The 18,630-nt window shown below is 41.0% G+C and overlaps 1 protein-coding gene across 1 annotated transcript; it reads left to right on the forward strand.

Moving 5' to 3' along the window:
- The first annotated feature begins 110 nt into the window (after window positions 1-110).
- Window positions 111-6,857, forward strand: ANKRD60 (ankyrin repeat domain 60). The gene is made up of 4 exons (XM_009915282.2): window positions 111-1,396; window positions 2,239-2,369; window positions 4,464-4,629; window positions 5,551-6,857. The coding sequence occupies exons 1-4, from the start codon at window positions 1,222-1,224 to the stop codon at window positions 5,832-5,834; spliced, it is 756 nt and encodes a 251-aa protein (XP_009913584.2). The 5' UTR covers window positions 111-1,221; the 3' UTR covers window positions 5,835-6,857.
- The last annotated feature ends 11,773 nt before the right edge of the window (window positions 6,858-18,630 follow it).

An 18,630-nucleotide genomic window follows, 5' to 3' on the forward strand; every position in this document is an offset into this window, starting at 1 on the left:
TAGGTGGGATGTGAGTGTTTTCTTTTGGTTAATGAAATGTCTCCCTAGCGTAAACACTGTCATCTGTCAAGCCAGGGTTGAGTGTGGAATTCATCATACTGTGTAGTAAAAAAAAAATCCATTAAATGTCCAGAGACTTGAAGTAGCTCTTTTTTCCTTGAAGTGAGCATGCCAAAAGTGCTTTGGAACTAAAATTGTTCTGTCGGAACTGAAACTCTTAACAAGATATATTTTAAATGAAGAGAACTTGTGTGTGCTAGCTGAGACTGGCATTCAGATCCTTGTCTTAAATCCTTCCCTCTCCAAACTTCAGCCCGGAAGGACATTCTGGACTGGTTTTGCAGTGCGGTGTTGTTGCTCTCAGACATCCTACATTGATGAACTCTGTGTAGCTGTTAGGCCTTGGAGTTGGGGGTGGGAATGAATAATCAGTACCTGGCTGGTTGATTTTGCTTCTAATTTCAGGAGTCTTCTATATCTTCTACTGCTGCAGTCATCCTTTTGGCAGTTCCAGACACTCACTAGCTGCTCCATCCTGTGCTCAACAACTTCTGCCAACTACTGCAAAAGAATATCTGACTTCTTTTCTCTGCAGGATTTTAGCTGATGCAAAAGTGGGGAGAATAAAATAGTCCCTGCACCCCCCGGTAAAGCCTACCCACATGCTTTGAGTTGGGGCACAAGGCACCTATGTAGTAAACTGGAAACACAAATTAAAACAGCCATATGGTCTTTTTATTACACATTACACATATTAAACATGTAGATGGAGATCTATCTAGACTTCAACAAAGAAAACAGGAACATAAAATACAGGCAACTTTGGGTGCTTACCCGAGTTACTACTTTGTTTCTCTGCTGGTTGTCTTCCAAGTGAGTTTGTCATCGTAGTGGAAATCAAAAGTTGGGCAAGAACAAAAATCTTTCCGTAATCACTCTGGTGCATTACTTTGTGGTGGTCTCTGGTAAGTTTGTGTAGGCTGTTACATCACACATGCAGAGTGTACTTCTGTGATGTCAGTTTATGCTGCCTGAATATTGTAATATGCTTATGATACACAGGGGGATCTATACTTGGAGGGGCTTTAATGACACAAGGGGAATGTCTAGGGGAGTGAAGAATTACTACCAGGTCTAGACCCCTGTCCTTATAAAGATTCCAAGCTTTTTTGAAGAGGCAAGTCTCAAGAACTTTTACTGGTCAGGAGCCACTTCTTCACCATGCCTTCCTTGCCCCTACAGACCTTCAGTGTCCAGCTCCATCTAGCTGAAACTAATGAGATCTTTTCACTGCCTCAATGCCAAAACGACTTGACTCTGAGGAAGCTTAAGTCCCCTTTCGAGTTGTTGGCTGGGATCCCCCTTCATTTCCAATGCCTTCAGTACCTGGATGAAGGTGAGAACCTGTAAACTCTGGGATTCTTGGAAGTTATTTGTAGTGTTTCTTTGTCTGCTAGTTATGGCTGTGTTTAGGTCCTGGATGAAGGTTAGGGTTCTGCTTTCCTCTTTTTACCGTACTGCGCTTGGAATTCAGCTCTTAGTGCTTCACTTTGCTTCCTACTCCTTAAAGATAATGGTCCATTCAACAGGGTCTCTTCAGGTTAGAGACTGCAAGTGCTGACTGCTACATTCCTGCTTAGCCTTGTCAATGGCCAATGCCAGTATCTGGCTGGTTCACCTCAGCCTAGAACGGCTCTAGCAAGGTTCTAGTAAGTTTAGAATTGTGTGGAGCAGTGTTTTTTCCCATTATGTCAGCTGAATGTGTGGTGTTGGAATACTTGGCTTTGGAGGTAACAAGCAGAGATAGCCCTTGAAACTTGTTTAAACTTGCTATTTAAAATAGCTCTCCCTATTACTTGCTTTCTCAGATCAAACAAACTTGGTGCTGTCTTTTTAGAATAAAGACACCATGTGTGTATGGATTCACTCAAGTATGTTTCTCCTACAGTCTTGGTACTTCACATGTGAACTGCAGCTTTCTGTGGGTTACAACCATATTATCCCAAGTACACTATATTGTAGCTTTTTCTAGGCTGGGAGCATATATTTGTTTTCGTAGCTTCAGCACAATGGGACTGGAGGTGTCCTTGATGCATTATGACAGTAAAATCAGATAACACCAGCATGGCTAAAAGAATTCGGTCACTGTCTAACCTTATTTTTTTTAATTTTTTTTTAAGCTGGCTGTTGTCTTCTCTGAGGATACGTTGACTTGCTTTTCTTTTCAACTCCCTACAGCAGATCTGCCAGATGAGTCTACTTTTGAGGACAATGACATTGTCCCTGGTGGAAGGATTACAATGCGCATCTGGCGACAAGATGGCTGGGGTCATCTTGTGGCAGCTGCTGCAAAAGGAGATACTATGAAGGTTGATGCCATTACTTCTGTGAATGGGTGGGGTACTGTGTGTGGAAAAGCTAAAAGCCTATTGCTCAGGGTCTAAGTACTCTTATAAAGCAAGACTTCGTAGAGCAAACAGTGGGGAAGTCTTTAATGGAAGAGACTTGCCATAGAAAGGAAGTAGGTTAGTTGTACTGGCAACAGTTCACAATGAAAATGGTAATTTCAAGGCGGCTGGTAATCCAAAACCAAGGAGTCAATCCCTAATGCAGTCTGTTCAATTTAGAAATAAGACAACTTTTTGCTCTTACTAGTAAGCAGCACATATGCTTGGAGTGCAAGTTCTTTTCACTGTTCTATAAGTTTTTGTAGCACTCATGTGAGTATACTTTCAGATTACTTTTCTTGTCCCTGCTTATCCTGATGTCCAAAAAATTTTGCATTTTTTATTCAGCTGCCTGCCATTTTACTCTTCTGATGTCTTCTCAGCCAAAGATACTTAATCCCAGTGTTTTTCATATAGATAGGAGAAATAATACATAGTATATAAACAAGGCCTTTTTTTTTGTTATCTTAAAATATCATAGAAGATTATCTGTTCTTGGGTATTATGGTGAGGCTGAATGACTTGTCTGTTGTTATGAGAATCAAGGGCAGAAACTCTGTTTCACAGTCCATCCTCTTCTGGCCATACTGACTCCAGAGTAAGAATGAGACTCTATGTGACAGTATCAAAATCAAAAGTCAGAAAACATTCCCTGTCTCATCTACTTTATCTGCTGCTACCTTACGGACCTTCTTGAGTCTGTGATCCTGTCAAGTCTGATTAGTAAGAAAGCTTTGTGTGGTTTTTTGGGGTTTGTTTTTTTTTTTTAATAGAACAAATAGTTTCTGTGGTGGTCTGATAGAGGGCATGCTGCTTTCTTGATTTAGGACTGAAATGTTGTCTCAGCAGAAACACAAGGTACTCCAGCTGATTTGTACTGGAAACCTTCAGGCCCGAACAGATGTGTTCATGAAATATCCTTTGGCACCTTTCATAAAGAACCATTATCTCCATTGCCCTGGCCAAATTCCAACCTGGCTAATCGCATTCTGTTCCTCTGCGTTTCCCCAACCACTGCAAATGGATGCTGTGGGATTCTTTGCTTCCTTTCCTTAACTGTTGTGTAGTGTTGCACTTCATTGGCAAGCAGCTGTTCTGCCTCATGCCACAAATGGCTTGCGTTTTGCTGTTGGGCAAATTGTTAGTTTGGTTTTGTTTGGTTTTCCCATGTGTTTTGTGTTCCCTTTGTATTAAAGATTCTTCCTACTCAGTGTAGAGCAGGAAACAGAAGTATGTACCACAAAGACAAATGGTCTCCTTTGAAATGAAAGGTGTATTGGTATAAGAGCCTCACAAAAAGCTTGTTGACACTGTTGATTTTCAAATGAATAAACCCCATCTTTTTAATAACTGTACAGCTGTTCTAATAATGTGCTTCCACTTGCTAGATGAGAAACCCATGGTGCTTTGTGGAAGATGCAGCCTGACATGGAAACAGTTTCTCAGGAAGAACAGCAGCGTGAGGCACCTGAAAATTGTTCCTAAGAGGCCTCTTGGCAACACTTTAGAACTGATGTGCTTGGGTGTATTACCAAAAAAAGCTCCTTCTGTGAAAGAATGCAATACAGGACTGTTCTGAGGCAGCTTAGGTTTATGAGTTGCCTGCTGGAATTAAGGCCTGATGTCTTGTCTACCTTCTAAGGAACCTGGGCTTATGTGGCCAATGCCCTCTGTCCTTTTTCCCAAAAGCTCAGGTCCGTTTCCAACAGATTTAAGAGAAGGACAAGGATTGCAAAGAGAAACAATTTCTAGAAGATTTTGTGGTGCTTAATAACTACATAGGAAAGGAAACCCCAAATTAATGTTCCCTCCAAGGGATAGCTACAAATAAATATCATTAGATAAAGAATCAAGATGGAGCAGAAGAATAAGAAACAAGCAGGTATTACTTAGCTGATCTTGGAGCGATTTATCCAGTGTGCAAGCATCCCATAAGTACAGATATGAGACTTTGTTGATACCTAAAAAGAATCAGTCTACTCTTTTGAGACTAAAAGGTTTGTGTTTATTCTGCAGCTAGCCCATCTGGGAGTTACAGTGGACTTTGAGGGCACCATGCCATATGCAGAGTTACTGGGACCAGAGCAGAAAAAGGAATGGGTAGCTCACCGAGCTTTCATAGCACTGTTTGTTGCCAGCCACAGAGGTCATGTTGAAACTGCCAAGTTTCTCCTGAGACATGGTAATGTTCTTAGAACAATTCTTCTCTGGTTGTACCTGCACAGCATACCACGTTCCTGCTTACCCAGGCCATAGAATTTTACCCAAATGGCCTCATATTTTGTATTTGAGGTGGAGCATGTGTTCAGCACATCTAGTTCTGATGTAGACTTGGAGACAAAAAATTCTGTTCTTGCTAAGTCTAATGACTTTTGGTGTTAGAGAAATTAATGTTGGAAAACAGGACTCTGATTTTTTTTTTTACTTCCCTCTTTCAGTCTCATTTATTTATTGCTACTTTCTTATTATGTAGAAATACTTCATTTTTATCAGTCTTATGCAGTGCTTTATCAGCCACTGAAGTGCAAGGAGAGTTGTAAGCACTAGTTCTATGCCTCTGACATTTGGGCTTTTTTGTTGCTTTGCAACTAAATAAGCCATTTCCCCAGAAATCTGCATTTGCACAATGGACAGTCCTTTGGGTCGGCTGAGGTCACTTGATTGTCCTGAATGAAAGGACATTTGTTAATCACTTTTTATCATTGAAAGCGAGTGCTGAGGAGAAAATCCCACGTTGTCTGACAGCGCTCCCTTCAATCCCGGTTCTTGAGCCTGGCCGCCTCAAAGTCTGTCCCTGTTAAAGGACATTGTCCTCTCCCAGCAAGTGAGAGCTCCCAGTGCAAAAATAATGGCAATGCCTAGCTGCGGCAAAGCTAGCAATGTTCCCCTGAATGGAACAAACCATATCCATTTGTTGTGTGTGAGCTAAGGTAGGAGCATTTGTTCACTAGGCAGGTTTAATTCCACTGATTAGATGGTACTAAAACAAACTGCATCTGCCTTCAGAAAAAAATTGTGCATTGTGGCCCGCAGGTGGCATTACTTCCTTTCGTATGCCTTGTCACACTCTGACTGTGTATGATTTCTTTTTTTTTTTCTGCAGGTGCAGATTTGCATTCCAAAACCCCCCTAGGAAGGACTGCCCTTCACGTCGCTGCTGTCACAAGCCAGTGCGACTGCATCGAACTGCTCCTAAGCTATGGGGCAAGAGCTCTTAGCCCAGACAGCGAAGGACAAACGGCAGTGAGCCTTGCCCGCCTGTGGGGCCAGAAGCAGAGTGAACGCACCATAGTTCATTTCCAGTGCAGGAAGAGATCCCCGGGCGCTGTGCCACCCTCTGGCGCTGTGAATCGGGCCTTGCAGCAAATGTCTGGTCCCACGTCCTAAAATACATACGGACTAACTTGGTTCTGGCAAATTTCAAGGGACAGTCAGTAACTTTCCCAGAGACCCACACTTCAGATATAGGTCACTGGGTGGGATTTCTAGGTTTCAGTTATGAAATAAGCTCATGTGCTGGTGATGCTGCAGCTAAGATGACAACTAACTTGACAGCACAGCTCTCAAACACACTTTTAATTTGTAGCTCAAGTATTTATAACGTTGTTTCCTAGCCAAACCGGCCATTTAGTTAATACGGGTTGTAGGAGAGCTCGAGCCTGTCTGCAGGTTCTTTGGAATGCTAGCAAGGATAATTTCCTAATAGTTGGCAACAGACCAGGATGATACAGTTTAATGGGTATTTCAGGGGACTGGAAATCCCTAGATCTTTAATCCTGTTCTGGCCCTGGCTGGCTTTATTGCCTCTGGCAGATCAGTTAAGGGTTATTTTATAAGTAGGGCAGTTTGTCTGCCATGGGAGAGTGCAGGCAAAGTTGATGCACATGTAAGTGGCTAATTATCATTGCCCAGTGCTTGCTTAGTGTCTCCCAACATTTTTAGCCTCAGGGCTTTGAAGGTTGGGGTTTCCTGAAGCCAGTGATGGAGTGAAGGGACTTGCTTGCCCATCTGCATTCAAAGTTTCTTAGTATCCCAGATCCCTTAGATACTTTAAAAATAAAAATACTACTTACAGTCTCTCTATGATCAGTAGAAGGAAGCTGAGCTTGTAGTCTGTTTCCTGAGGTGTTACTAAGAACTCAGTGCTCAATGTTGAGGAGTTTCTATTGTTTTGCTTGAAGAGACATTTTTCCAAAGAACTTGGCACTTTCAATTAACCACCGAAGAGGTGATTCTCAGTGGGAGCTGAGCACTCCTGAGAACTTGGCGCACTGCCTTTTTGCTTGCAAAGCCCCATGCATAGGGAGACTATGCAAATAACTAACCTGAGTTGTTCATGTTTCCTTGTGTCAGAGCATTTTCTTTAACTGATACCAGGATTGCTACATAAATATCCAGGTAATTAGTGAATTTTGGTCTCAATACTTTTTGTGTTCCAGATCAGTGCCTGGGAGTAGCTATATCCAGAATGTGATAAAAATCATGCAGCATTGTCTTTTATGAATAGGTGAAATGAGGATCAGAAAGAAGCTGGCTGTGAACTTTGATACCTTTAGTTTATATCCCTTAAGGGAGAGATTGTGGCTAATGGTCTGGACTAAGAATTGACTTGAATGCTCCCAGCTTTGCTCTGTGCACTGAATGAATAGAGGCAAGTTACATAGACCTAGTCCTGTAGGAAGGGCTGTAAAGCAGGACATCGTAGTACCCAAGCAAAGGTGCCCTATATTCCAGAAAAAAACCCGTGGGATCTGAATAATGTTCCCATGTATGTTTCTTGTCAGATGGTCCCAGATAGAAATATGGAGTGTTGCTCAGGGTGAGCACAGTAAGCGTGATGTGGCAGGTATCCAGGCATGTGGCTGCCTAGTTCAGAGACAGATAGTTTAGTCTGTCCAGGGAATCATTTCCCTGTGCTCACAGTTCTCAGCTTCCTGGAAGTAAGTCCCTAAGCCTAGTTTCCATGTTAGTAAATTTAAAATACTAACCTGGAATACTTTAAAAATGCAGCTCTGTCCCCTAAGCACTTGTCTGCCTCATTCAGGGTGGAGGGTTGGATGGATACCTAGTCTGAAAGCAGGGCTTTGAGCCTGCCTTGGATCTTCCCTGCCACCAGACTATGTGCTGTTCATAGAACAGCGTGCGTGAACCAGGAATGGAGGCTGAGAAATAAAAAACCCACAGATTCAATCTCTAGAGCGATCTAACAAAAATATCCCTTCGGCTTTTTTTGTAAACTGAAAGGGCTTTGAGTGATTGTTTTACTTCTCTGTTGCTATTGCTTTCTTTTCCTTCAGTTTAAAAGGTCTCAACGTAAAGGGAAAATCCCTAGTTGTTCTTTTGAATAGCCTGAAGTTATACAACGGAAGTTGCAGGAGTGGGGCAATCATGGCAGTCGGTGGGAGCAGGGCCTCCAGAGTGGTCTGCAGGACATGTGTGCCCTCTCCTCCCTAGGTCTGTGTTGTGTTCACCATTCCTCTATGAAAAATTGCTGTTTGTGTTTGAGCCATATCTTCTCAGTTGCATCCAGTTGTGAAGATAATCTACCCAGAGTTTCAAAAGTAGCAGCCCTGTATTCCTTCTGAATTGGTATTTGTACTTAAATTTTCTCAAATCTAAGATGATAAATACCTCTTATCTTTCCTTATTTTAATCAAGTAATAAAGCAAGGTCCAGAACTTCAGGCTATGGGAAGTACCACTTCTGTACTGTGATTCCAGAGGACACACAGTAATGCTTACACATGCCGACATCAGTCTGAACAAATGAGCGCAGAATTCCTTTGGTTTGAGGGCATGCCTTCATGGTGTCATCTAAACAAAGTTCACTTGAACAGGTTTTACACTGATGATTAATTCTAGTGACTTATGTAGTTGTTTAATAACTGCTTTGGAGAATGAGAAGATCACAAATTTTATCAAAGTGATCAGTAGACAAGATAAAAAAAAGATGGTGCTTCTGGCATTTTGCTGAGCAGTTGAACATTGCAAGCAGGATTATACAGAGAAGTCCTTAAAAATCCTTTATTCTTTCTTCCTATTGTCTGTCTAGACTGTCTAATCTGTACCAAGCTTCTAGAAACGGAGAGAGGATTTGTAGTTGCTTTTAGACATTATGCAGCATGCTGCGTAGCTCTGGGAAAGAACAGTGAATGTCATATGGAGAGATCTGGGTGACCTCAGGACAGGAATGCCAGGAATGGCAGGAAATTATGTACTGTGTGATTATGTAGTTAGGGCCAAATAGCAAGTATTTTTTGCTGGAAGCTGGAGACTCATCCATTGGAAAGAACAGAACAGAAGTCACCAATGTGTTGCAGCTGGGAAATGGATTGGTGCGCACCAATCTAAAATTGTATTGGGACAAATTAGAAGAGAATTAATGTGTGGGCAAGACAAGCTCTGGAACAGCATGTGCTGTTTTGGTTAGGCAAGAAAGGTGAACTCAAGCTAGAAGAGACACCTAAATTAACCAGGGGAAAGGAAGGAGTTCCTTTTCCTGAGAGAGCCAGGAGAGTATAGCATAGCTGATAGAAGGGACCATGCAAGGATAGTGTTGCTCTTTATCTAAGATGATAAATGCCAAGGAGATAAATAAGCTATTCACACTGAAGGAAACTGCTGGGATAATAAAACCAGAAATCAGAATGTTTCGCAGGTCTTGTTAGAGAGGAGTGGGGCAAAGAGATCTAACTAAACGTGTGCCTTTAAGAATGCTGTTGTGTGACAGGATGGTCTGGAAAACTGTTTGGACTACGTGGCAGCCATTGTTGAATGCTGATTTTATTTGTTGTTTAAGGTTTCTATTCCAAAGAATAAAAATTGGATGTAGACAAAGCAGATAATGTTGCCTGTCTTAAAGTAACCAGCTATGCTGTAGTGTGCACCAGATAAAAACATCAGGGGAGACAGCAGACTGAGATGCACAGCTCAGACAGAAATGTGACTGTTGAAGAGACTGAGGCTCTGGATTCTTGAAATCTATGCTCAGCTCTGTCGCTGCTTCATATGTGATCTTGGGAACTTGATTTCTCTCTTGTATAGTATCAGGACTCCTTGAAAATGTTGTTTCTCTATTGCATTGGTGTGCAAAAGTCTGTTTCTGGAAGGGAAGCTGTAATAACTTTTTCAAGGAAACAAATAGGCAAGCAAAAGATTGGTGCATTTTTGCATTGCAACCATTACTTTATCTTCTCTATGCTACAGCACAGGCAAAGGATCAGTCTCCAGAAGACTTTAGCAAGGACTTGTTAATGAACTTTGGGTTCCTCAGAAAAGAAACAGGGAGATCATTATGGAGAAGAAAAGGGACTAAAACCGCCTTGAGTCTAATTATGCCCAGGGCAGGAGAAACATCACAACTGTCTCCTAATATTAAGAAATCCAGAACAACTCTTTTGGAAGGACTGTGGTTCCCCTGGATGCAAAAGGCAGTAACTTAAATAAAGATGACAAGCACAGGAATAATTCATCACACTTTCTTATCGTTACCAGCTTACCCCCTTTCCTTGCCTGGGCAGACTCCCAGTATTACTCACAGCCGTCATGCTGACTGCGGTTCCCCCAGAGCCTTGAGAAAGCGAAGGCTCAGCAAGCCTGAAACAGTGACTGCTGCTATTTAGGGATAGTCACTGTAGCCAAGTGAGCCTTGGGTCTCTCTCAACTGTCACCTTTCATACTTTCAAACATCAGTGAAATGTTCCCCAAACATTTCCCATTCCCTAGAAATGTTTCACCTGAGTTACACCCCAAACTTGCTTATATTTACTTTGTCCCTCTGAGCTTCTCCCATGTGGATGCTGCAGTAGAGAAAGGCTTGGTGCTGTTGCCAAAAGTGAGATACTATGAGGATGTGCATAGTGGTGAATGGATGCATCTGTAAGGAAGTAGAAGTATAGCAGAGTCTATGTTGCAGCATTAATTTTCAAGTGTCTTGCTGCTTCATATACCAAGGGCCCCAGCTGAATGAATGATGTGTCTCCCTGTATATAGTGTGGATCTCACCCACTGGACCAAGAGCTGTGCTTTGCTTTAGGCAGCAGACAAGCCTCTCCCTCTGCTCCCAGTTCATAGTCCTGAAACTTATTTGGTATTAAAGTTTCTTTCAATGAAGACAGAGAGGTAATTTTTTTTAAAATGTGCTATTTATCAGTGGAACTTCTATACCTGCGGGGTATCCAGACTCAGGCAACACCTGAGTAGAGTTTTCTGCTCATGTGTTTTATCAACACTGCTGGAAGCCTAACACCACTGTTGGTCTTGTCTTACTTGTGAAATACAGCCTACAGCAGACCTCCCAATGGAAACTGAATATTGAAACTTGAGAGCAAAGACCTGTCATTACTTTGGCATTGCACAAATAACTTGTTAGCTCAGTGAATTTTTAAATAGAAAAAAAGAGCAAGCTGCTTGTTATACCTGTTCCATATTTATCAATAGACAACAGTAGTGCAGAACACTGTGGCAATCATTACATTCATTTCTTAAAGTGAATCAAATGAAGAGAAATTGTTAAATGTTAGAGTACAATATAGCTTATAAAACCCAACAGACATCAGGAAACTTGTACTGATTGGGCTCTTAGATGTTGTTTTCCTCTTGCTTAGGAAAGAGAATTGTAGTCAGCTTGCAATCTTCCTGACATTGTTCATGAAGGAAGCAGACAAAAAGTACCAATGAAACAGAAGGGCTGCAATTTAGTTAATTTTATGCAAAACACAATCAGCATTCAAACTGGGAGTTACCAAGCAGAAATGTATTGATAGAGAAGCCAAAATATTCTCTGTGCATAAATGGTGAAATATTAAAACAAAATTTCAAAGAGACTCCTGGAACTTATGTAACTATAGGCCAGAGAAGATGCAAGGGTGAAGTTTGACACTATCAAAGTCAAGAGGAGTTCAGAGAGGCTGTGATTTAATGCCCGACACCCTAGGCCATGCCTCTATATGGTATGAACCAGTGCAGCTCTGGTCTAACAGACCTTCTATCAGTGAGGATACAAACAACTTTTTCAGAAGAGTGATTAGAAGAGAGGGGGATTGCTTATAAAATATAGTTGCAAAGGATCTGTGCTAGGGAGAGGATGGACAGGGAAGAGCAATAAGGAGGTAGTAAAGGACAGAGAGAAAGGGAAAGAACTGCAGATCAGCTGGGGAATGTAATTTTGAAGGTGACAGCTATGCAGGGATCTGCTTTCTAGTCCTGGAGACCCCCAATTGATGATGGTGGACATTGATGTCCCATTTTGCATTTTACTTAGCATGATAGACTCCTGTTAGCATTGTAGTTAACCAAGCAGACACAAAATATTTTTGTACAGAACAACGTGCACTCTTCTTCCCCAAACTTCATGCACCCAACTGAAATTTTCTGATTAATCTTTGTGCCTCAAATCCTTGCAGGCTCCAGTCCAGTGTGCATAGTCTACCTCTGTCTACAGGACAATCTCTGTCTATAGTAGGACCCGTGTATGCATGCTTTCTCTGCCTTCATTTTTTGAATTTGCAGTGTTCCTTGTGTTCTAACCACTAAGTGTGTTCAAAGACAACCATAAGTTGGTCATGAACCATGTCTGAGGATCATGCTGGCCATTAATATTTAAAAAGGATAGCGGTTTGCAGAGGGAAGCCAAAAGCTATTCACTTTCTACTATGTTTCCAGCATCCCGTTTAGGTTGGTTTAATGCCTAACCTAGGCTGCAATTGAGGTTAGTGCTTTGGTTTTCCTTCAAGTTCCAGTTCTCCGTACACTGTTCTGTTTGCAACGTTTGCTTGACGTGACTGTCTGGTATGGTTTGATGGTGTTTTGCTAGAATTCCTGTGTGTACAGAAGCTAATAAAGGAACTGTCAACTCAGAAAGCCCATCTTAAAATATGGTCCTACTGGCTTGGGAAAAGAAATGCAGAAATCCCTTGCTTAAGCCTCTTCCGTGGAATTTGTGACGCTATTTCAATTCCTTTGGTTTCCAGTAACCAAACAGCCATTGGGGTCAAGCGAAAGTCAAGGTATAAAAATTCATTGCTATTAGTCTCCTCACCTATAAGCTGGCCATATGTTAGAGGAATGATCTGGACTATAGTAGTTGTCTTATATCTCTTGATGAGTGTTTGTATGCATAATTCAAATGTGTGTGTGTTTGAATTCTAGCTTGTATTGATTGAATTGGTCTCTGATAATAAACAATATAAATAAATCAGATGGGAGTTAAAGCATTGATGTGCTGTATGGGGGGGGGGGTATTAAATTCAGTGCAGTGACCTTGAGCAGAATGTAATTTCAAAAGTGCCTTAAATATGCTGATGACATAAAATAAGGCTGAGGAAGTTGGAGGGGCAGGAGGGTAGGGGACAGAGGAACAAAACAAACTCATTCAAAATGATTTGGATTTATCAGGATTACAGGCAGATAAGTGGCTTATGCAGTTTATTGTAGGGAAGTGTGAGGTAATGAGGCCAGGGACCAAAAGCAATCAGACTCCAGTCGGAGTGAGAGCAGCGTGGAATACAGATCAGAGCATGGCGAAAAGGGCATATGCAGCACTGGGGGAAGTCGTGTCTAAAGTGAATAGCTGTCTTGATGCCTCTCTTGTTACAGACCTCAGCTCTACAGCTGTGCTTACCACGTGGCTGAGAAATGGCTGGTCCTGCTAAAGAGGCTCCTGTTCAGCATTGTCAATCCATGAACTGGCTTGTAAATGAGGCCTGGGTTTAAAATTATCTTTCTCTTCGAAGATTTCCAGATATGGTTGTACCTCTTTCTGGGAGCAAACCAAGTCAGGCAAAAAGGAAGATGGAGGGAATATAGCCATGCCAACATGAATTAGAGGGACAGAGTCAGGCCTTATCTATTGGTGTAAAAACATGCAGGAATTGTTTCATGCTGGTTTGACCAAGCAAAAACCCTTCAGAACCTGTAAGAAGTGTGCCTGTTAGTTGCAGATGAACAGAGGAGAACCCAGCTTTTGATGTCAGAGGAAACATGATCTGTAACTGAGCTGCCTAATAGTCCATTACACTGACTTTATAGACTAGAAAAAATAAAAAAGAAATGTGTTGTTTTGGACTAATGAGCACCCTGCTGGATCACAGTAAAGCACAGAGGAATTGGTGAATCTTTCCAGTTGGCTAATCTGGAGGTAGATTCCATGGTTTTGAAAGTACTTGTTTTCTTCTGGTTTTCTTTCCTTCTTTTTAGTTCTAATGTCTATTTTCATTTTTAAAATGTTTCATTTGTCCCTAAATAGTAAGTTTTAAATTTTTCTCAGTTGTGGCCAAGTAGCTTTTGAAACCAAATCAAAGGCAGAAACAATAAAAGGAGAGCTTTCTGCATTGAAGTCTGTTGATGTCCTTGCAGCTTTCTTCATTCTGTTAGATAACATATTAACTACCCCTGTTTAAAAGTGCTTTCTCAAACTTGACCCATATCTCTAAGCATCATTTTTACACTTATTTTTCACATAACAAATTACATATTTGAAAATATAATCTTCCTGTCTTACCTTTTACTGCCTCAATTTCATTTATGTCCAGACAGATTCCCAATAGTTGATAATTTCCAGTGTCTTAATATCTAGGGTATATCAATAACACACAGACTTCTCTTTTTCTTTGAGTCCTTCCTGCCTGGTGCTGCATTAGATGGAAGTCCATTATTGTTTAGAAGTCATAGATGCATGTGTTGTGTTTGCAGTATTTGAGTAAGGCAGTGAGGAGCTACAGGAAAAATTTAACTGGGAAGGACAGAGGCTAAGGCAAGCCACAAATGATAACTTGATCTCATACCCTAATCCTTATGTCATATCAGAATTGAGTCACGAATGGGGAGTGATGAAAGAATCCTTGGGGAAATAAGAGATGCACTTGGAATTTTTCCTTTTCTGAGTCTCTTCAGGCTTTTGTGGCCTCTGGTTAACAGTCTAGTGTCCCTGCCTGGGATACTGGGAGCATGCTGGAAGTGCTTTGAGATGTGCTGTACCCCCACCCAGAGATGTACATCTTCCTTTGATTGCTTATGTTGTTGTAATAATAACAATGAAAGAAAGATGATCTCCATGTACTTGTACTCCGTGTTTCTGTTATCCGTTGGTTCTCCACAGCAAATGGTCACTATTAGTTAGAATCTGCATCCTTGGAGTTCTGTTGTCAGTTTGGGCTGTTGTCACACACTTTGCTAATACCCTCTAGTAATTTTATTTCTTATTCACATGCACACTTAATGTCCTTAGTCATTAGACTGAAAAATGTTAACCTTGTCATAGTTAGTGACTGGAAGCAGAAAAGTCCATTTAATTCTCAGGGGAATGAATTCTAATTTTCTGCTTGTCAGGAAGTGACATTTTACATATTTTTCTCTTTTTTTCCACCAGTTTAGTGCTAAATTTAAATATGTGTGTCATAGGAATAGACCTTTTGTCTGTGCTAAACACCCCAAAAGCCTTGGCGGGTATCCAATGTATGAGACTCTTGACCAATAGCTGCTGGTAGAGCTCATTTCATGCATTGAGGAGAATGGGAGGTGAGAATGAAAAGTTGGAGATAAGAGGTCATTGCAGGGGGCACATTAGCATTGCACGTCAGAATGCATATTTTTTCCCCTAGAAAATACAGATGAAAAGCAGCTCATCTGGAATAAAATATCCAATGAAGAAACAAATTATGTTAAGCAAGCTAGTACTAATATTTGTCACTTAGATGTGACACCTTCTATTTAATGTCACAAACTACTGGGAGCCTTTGAAAAACGTACTGGTTGGAAGGCAAGTTGTCTGCAGATACTGAGTTCACTGTTCTATGAAAGGGAATAACTTATGTCTTGAAAAATAGATGGCATTTATGGCAAAGAGAAATAATCCTCCCACAGATTACAGCTGTTCACTGCATTGTTGTGCTGGTGGTCTTATCTCATCAGTGGATATTTTATAAGGGTTGTGGTTTTTTTTTTTTAATATACATTTCCATAAGGCTGTTCTGAGGAGGACATTGTGTGCTGGGAGCTGGATGTATTTTGAGAAAGACGTACCACTACAAAGAACTCTGAGTCTAAATTGCAAAGATGGATGAAGTAAAAATGCGGGATGGTTATTTTGCTTTTTACAGATGGGAACTGAAGCAGGGGACAGTGACTGTTGTGGCCAAAGTCACCCTGGGAGTCCGTGGAATTGCATCCTGATCTTTGAAGTTCAGTTCCAGTATCTTTACTATATATTGTCTTTCTGTTCCCTCACTGCTGAATGTAGATTTAATATGTACATGTGTAATGAGCCAAACATGTTCTGCATATGTTTAGCCAAATTCTGACCTTAGGGACATGAGGCAAGCTCTCCCTGATCTAGTTAGGACTGCTTTCATGGCTGGGCTCAACCCAAGGAGTGCAAAACAATGTTGGCATTTAGTGTATGAAACTAAAGCCCCTCCTGGGCTTGAAGTTCAGTTCATCTGTCTGTTTGGTGTTTTAACAAACTCAGGCTTCTCTGTGAGTTCTGGAGAAGAGATGGCAGGCCAGTGGGTAATAAACTGCATGGCTGATTGTCCGACCTCTTGTATTGTCTGCGCACCAGATGCTGATTAATGATTAGCGTGTAACAAATTAATAAATCAATACCACAAACAAATAAACCATCCATTACAGTGGCCTGTCAAGTCTCTCTCTCCTCTAGGAGAGGAGAGAGAGACCTGCAGGCATTACATTCTTCACTATATGTAAATGCCTCTGGACTATGTGGTATCCTGGCACCCTGCAGGTATGACGTACAGATGAGATTAATTATATTCCATAGGTAATTTGATATGTGCTGAAAAAAAAATCTGAAGTTTTTTGCTTAGTTTTGTTCTATGCAGATGTTCTTGAAGGGAAGGGTGAGTGCTCAGCACAGTAAATGTGGGCTCAGGAGGAATAAGTTTAATATGCTGTCTTCCTGTACAGCCCTGGTATCTTGCCTTGAAGGGGTTATCCACACTGACTAATTTCAGACAACTACCTTTGAAGTCTAAAGATAAGACCTTATTGCCCAAGCTCCCTCTGTAGCTTTGTGGAGAAAGCAAGGATCCTGTAGTGCACCATTTAAAGGTCTGAATTTGGACTCCAGTCCTGAATAGTGATCAGAGAAGTTTAAAATTAATCCATGTGAAATATCAAACATCACTGATGCTGGCTCAGATAAACTAAGGTCAAGCAACAAGTTGAGTTACTGTGTTGTTATCAACAAGCTGTTCAAAGCACAAATACTTTTGTGCATCTGGCCTTATTTTTCAGAATTTAAAGGTGTTACGATACATCATGGTATACAGCTAATTCATGTCTCTGTAACAATCAAAGATTCAGACAGAATTCAGAGGTGGTTTCTGAGTCTGTACAAACACCTCCAAATCTAGAATAGGACAGGGGAGCAATTAAATTCCTGATTGGCCTGACTGGTTCTTCCATTCTAATTACATAGGAAGTGTGTGTGTGTACTTTTGTGCAGTTCTTTGGGCATGATTTGTATATTCTAATAAATAACAAGTATATATGTGCATAATTAGAAGGGACAATAAAGAAAAGCAGTTGATGAAATTGAATTATGCATAATAAAGCTGTAATTTTTTAGAGAAGTCTGTAGTCATCAGGAGAGAAAGCGAAGCTTGCTTGTTTTATTAGTGTTGTGAGAGACCTGAGCTGGAACTACAGTCTTATAAGCTTTAATATTTTATGATGTCTCATTGTATTACAAAGAACTTATTTTCTAACTCTTTATTTCACCCATTTATGGGCCTTTCCTAAAGCAGCATATCCTGCCCTGCACTCTAATCTTACTGGCTTCCTGTCCTTTTTATGCTATTCTGGCTCTGCAGGCCCTGGGTCAACTGTTGTCTAGGCTTAATTTAGGGAGCGTTTGTGATTAAATATGGCTGCAAATCTATTCTCTGCATTTTCCTCACATGGCAACCTGACTAGAGGGTCTGGGAGTCAGCTGAAGTCTAAATTCAGAACCGTTTCTTAGAAGCACAGACCTGGGGAGGTTCACGATCCAGTCCAGCGCTGCCAGACAGTATGTCTGATGTATTTTATGTCAGGTATCCAAAACCCACCACGTTTAGGTGAGACCAGATGAACAAAACAACCTTTTGGAACCTGAGATATAGGACAAACTCTGCAAACTGGCTGTCAGCTGGCCTTATGGGGACCATTCAGTAGGCATAGACTTACAAGGCAACAGTGTGTATTTATCTACTTTTTCACATTAAAAAACGTGAAAATCATTAGTACAGAGCCCTTCTTCAAAACAGAAAGAGGTTTGGCTCCATAGGTTTGAAGACCCTTTCTCATATTTGGATGCTTTTAGCACATTGATGACTACTATCTGCATGTGCATTATTCAGCTCCAAAACAACTATAGCAACACTGCCAAATATACACATGAAATGAATATAAAATACATTCCAAACAATTGTAGTATTTATGTAATTTGGTGTCTTCTGTGTTCCACAAAACCTCAACAGATTGTTAACTCCCGCAGAACCAGTAAGCTGATAGGTGCACACAGCAGTACAGAGTCTGGCTCCCCAGCAGAAAACAGTATGAGCAGAACAAGCCTGGTAATGCCTGTCACTATTGACAGTTAATGACTGATTAGCAATGACTCCAACAGTGCAAATGAAAGGAGAATTAAAAGCAGATTTAGGCAATGCTTTCGCTTTCTTGAGTCCTTTAAGTGTAAAATAACTGCACAAATGCATGAGGGACATTTTAATAGTGATTTGCTGAATATGAAGAAGATTGTTCCCTCTCAAGTTAAATAACACTGACCCAAGGTGAAGGAGTTCGTCTCAAACTGTCCATTGCTATTGGCTATTTCATTAAAATGCTTATTTTCTCAGCACTTGTACCTTAAACAAATAGAAGAACAAAGAAACATGGTGAAAAACCTATTTTCGTCAGAACTATGGTGAGAGCTGTTGAACTTTTCTCATTTGCATGTAAGTAACTCAAATTATTAAGGACATAGCTTCTAGGAGAACAAAAACATCAGCAGTGCTCCTTGAGAGCCAAGTTATTGTCTAGCTTGCACTGCAATGTTCTTCCTTTACCCTGGCACTATGTCCTGGTCAGAGCTGGCTCAAGACCCCCCCGAAGTGTAGGCTAAAGTGGATTTTCCTACCTTAAAGATTCAGGGCCCATTTCCTGGTGCTCTGCCCTGCATTAAA

The sequence above is a fragment of the Haliaeetus albicilla genome, chromosome 2 (assembly GCF_947461875.1).
Source record: "Haliaeetus albicilla chromosome 2, bHalAlb1.1, whole genome shotgun sequence".
Lineage (NCBI taxonomy): Eukaryota > Metazoa > Chordata > Aves > Accipitriformes > Accipitridae > Haliaeetus > Haliaeetus albicilla.

What these genes read in the sequence shown, in the direction of transcription:
- ANKRD60 (XM_009915282.2), top strand. Translation starts at nt 1,222, where the DNA reads ATGCCTTCCTTGCCCCTACAGACCTTCAGTGTCCAGCTCCATCTAGCT. An exon ending in CAAAAGGAGATACTATGAAG is followed by an intron (nt 2,370 to 4,463) that starts GTTGATGCCATT and finishes TTTATTCTGCAG; the next exon opens with CTAGCCCATCTGGGAGTTAC. An exon ending in CAAGTTTCTCCTGAGACATG is followed by an intron (nt 4,630 to 5,550) that starts GTAATGTTCTTA and finishes TTTTTTCTGCAG; the next exon opens with GTGCAGATTTGCATTCCAAA.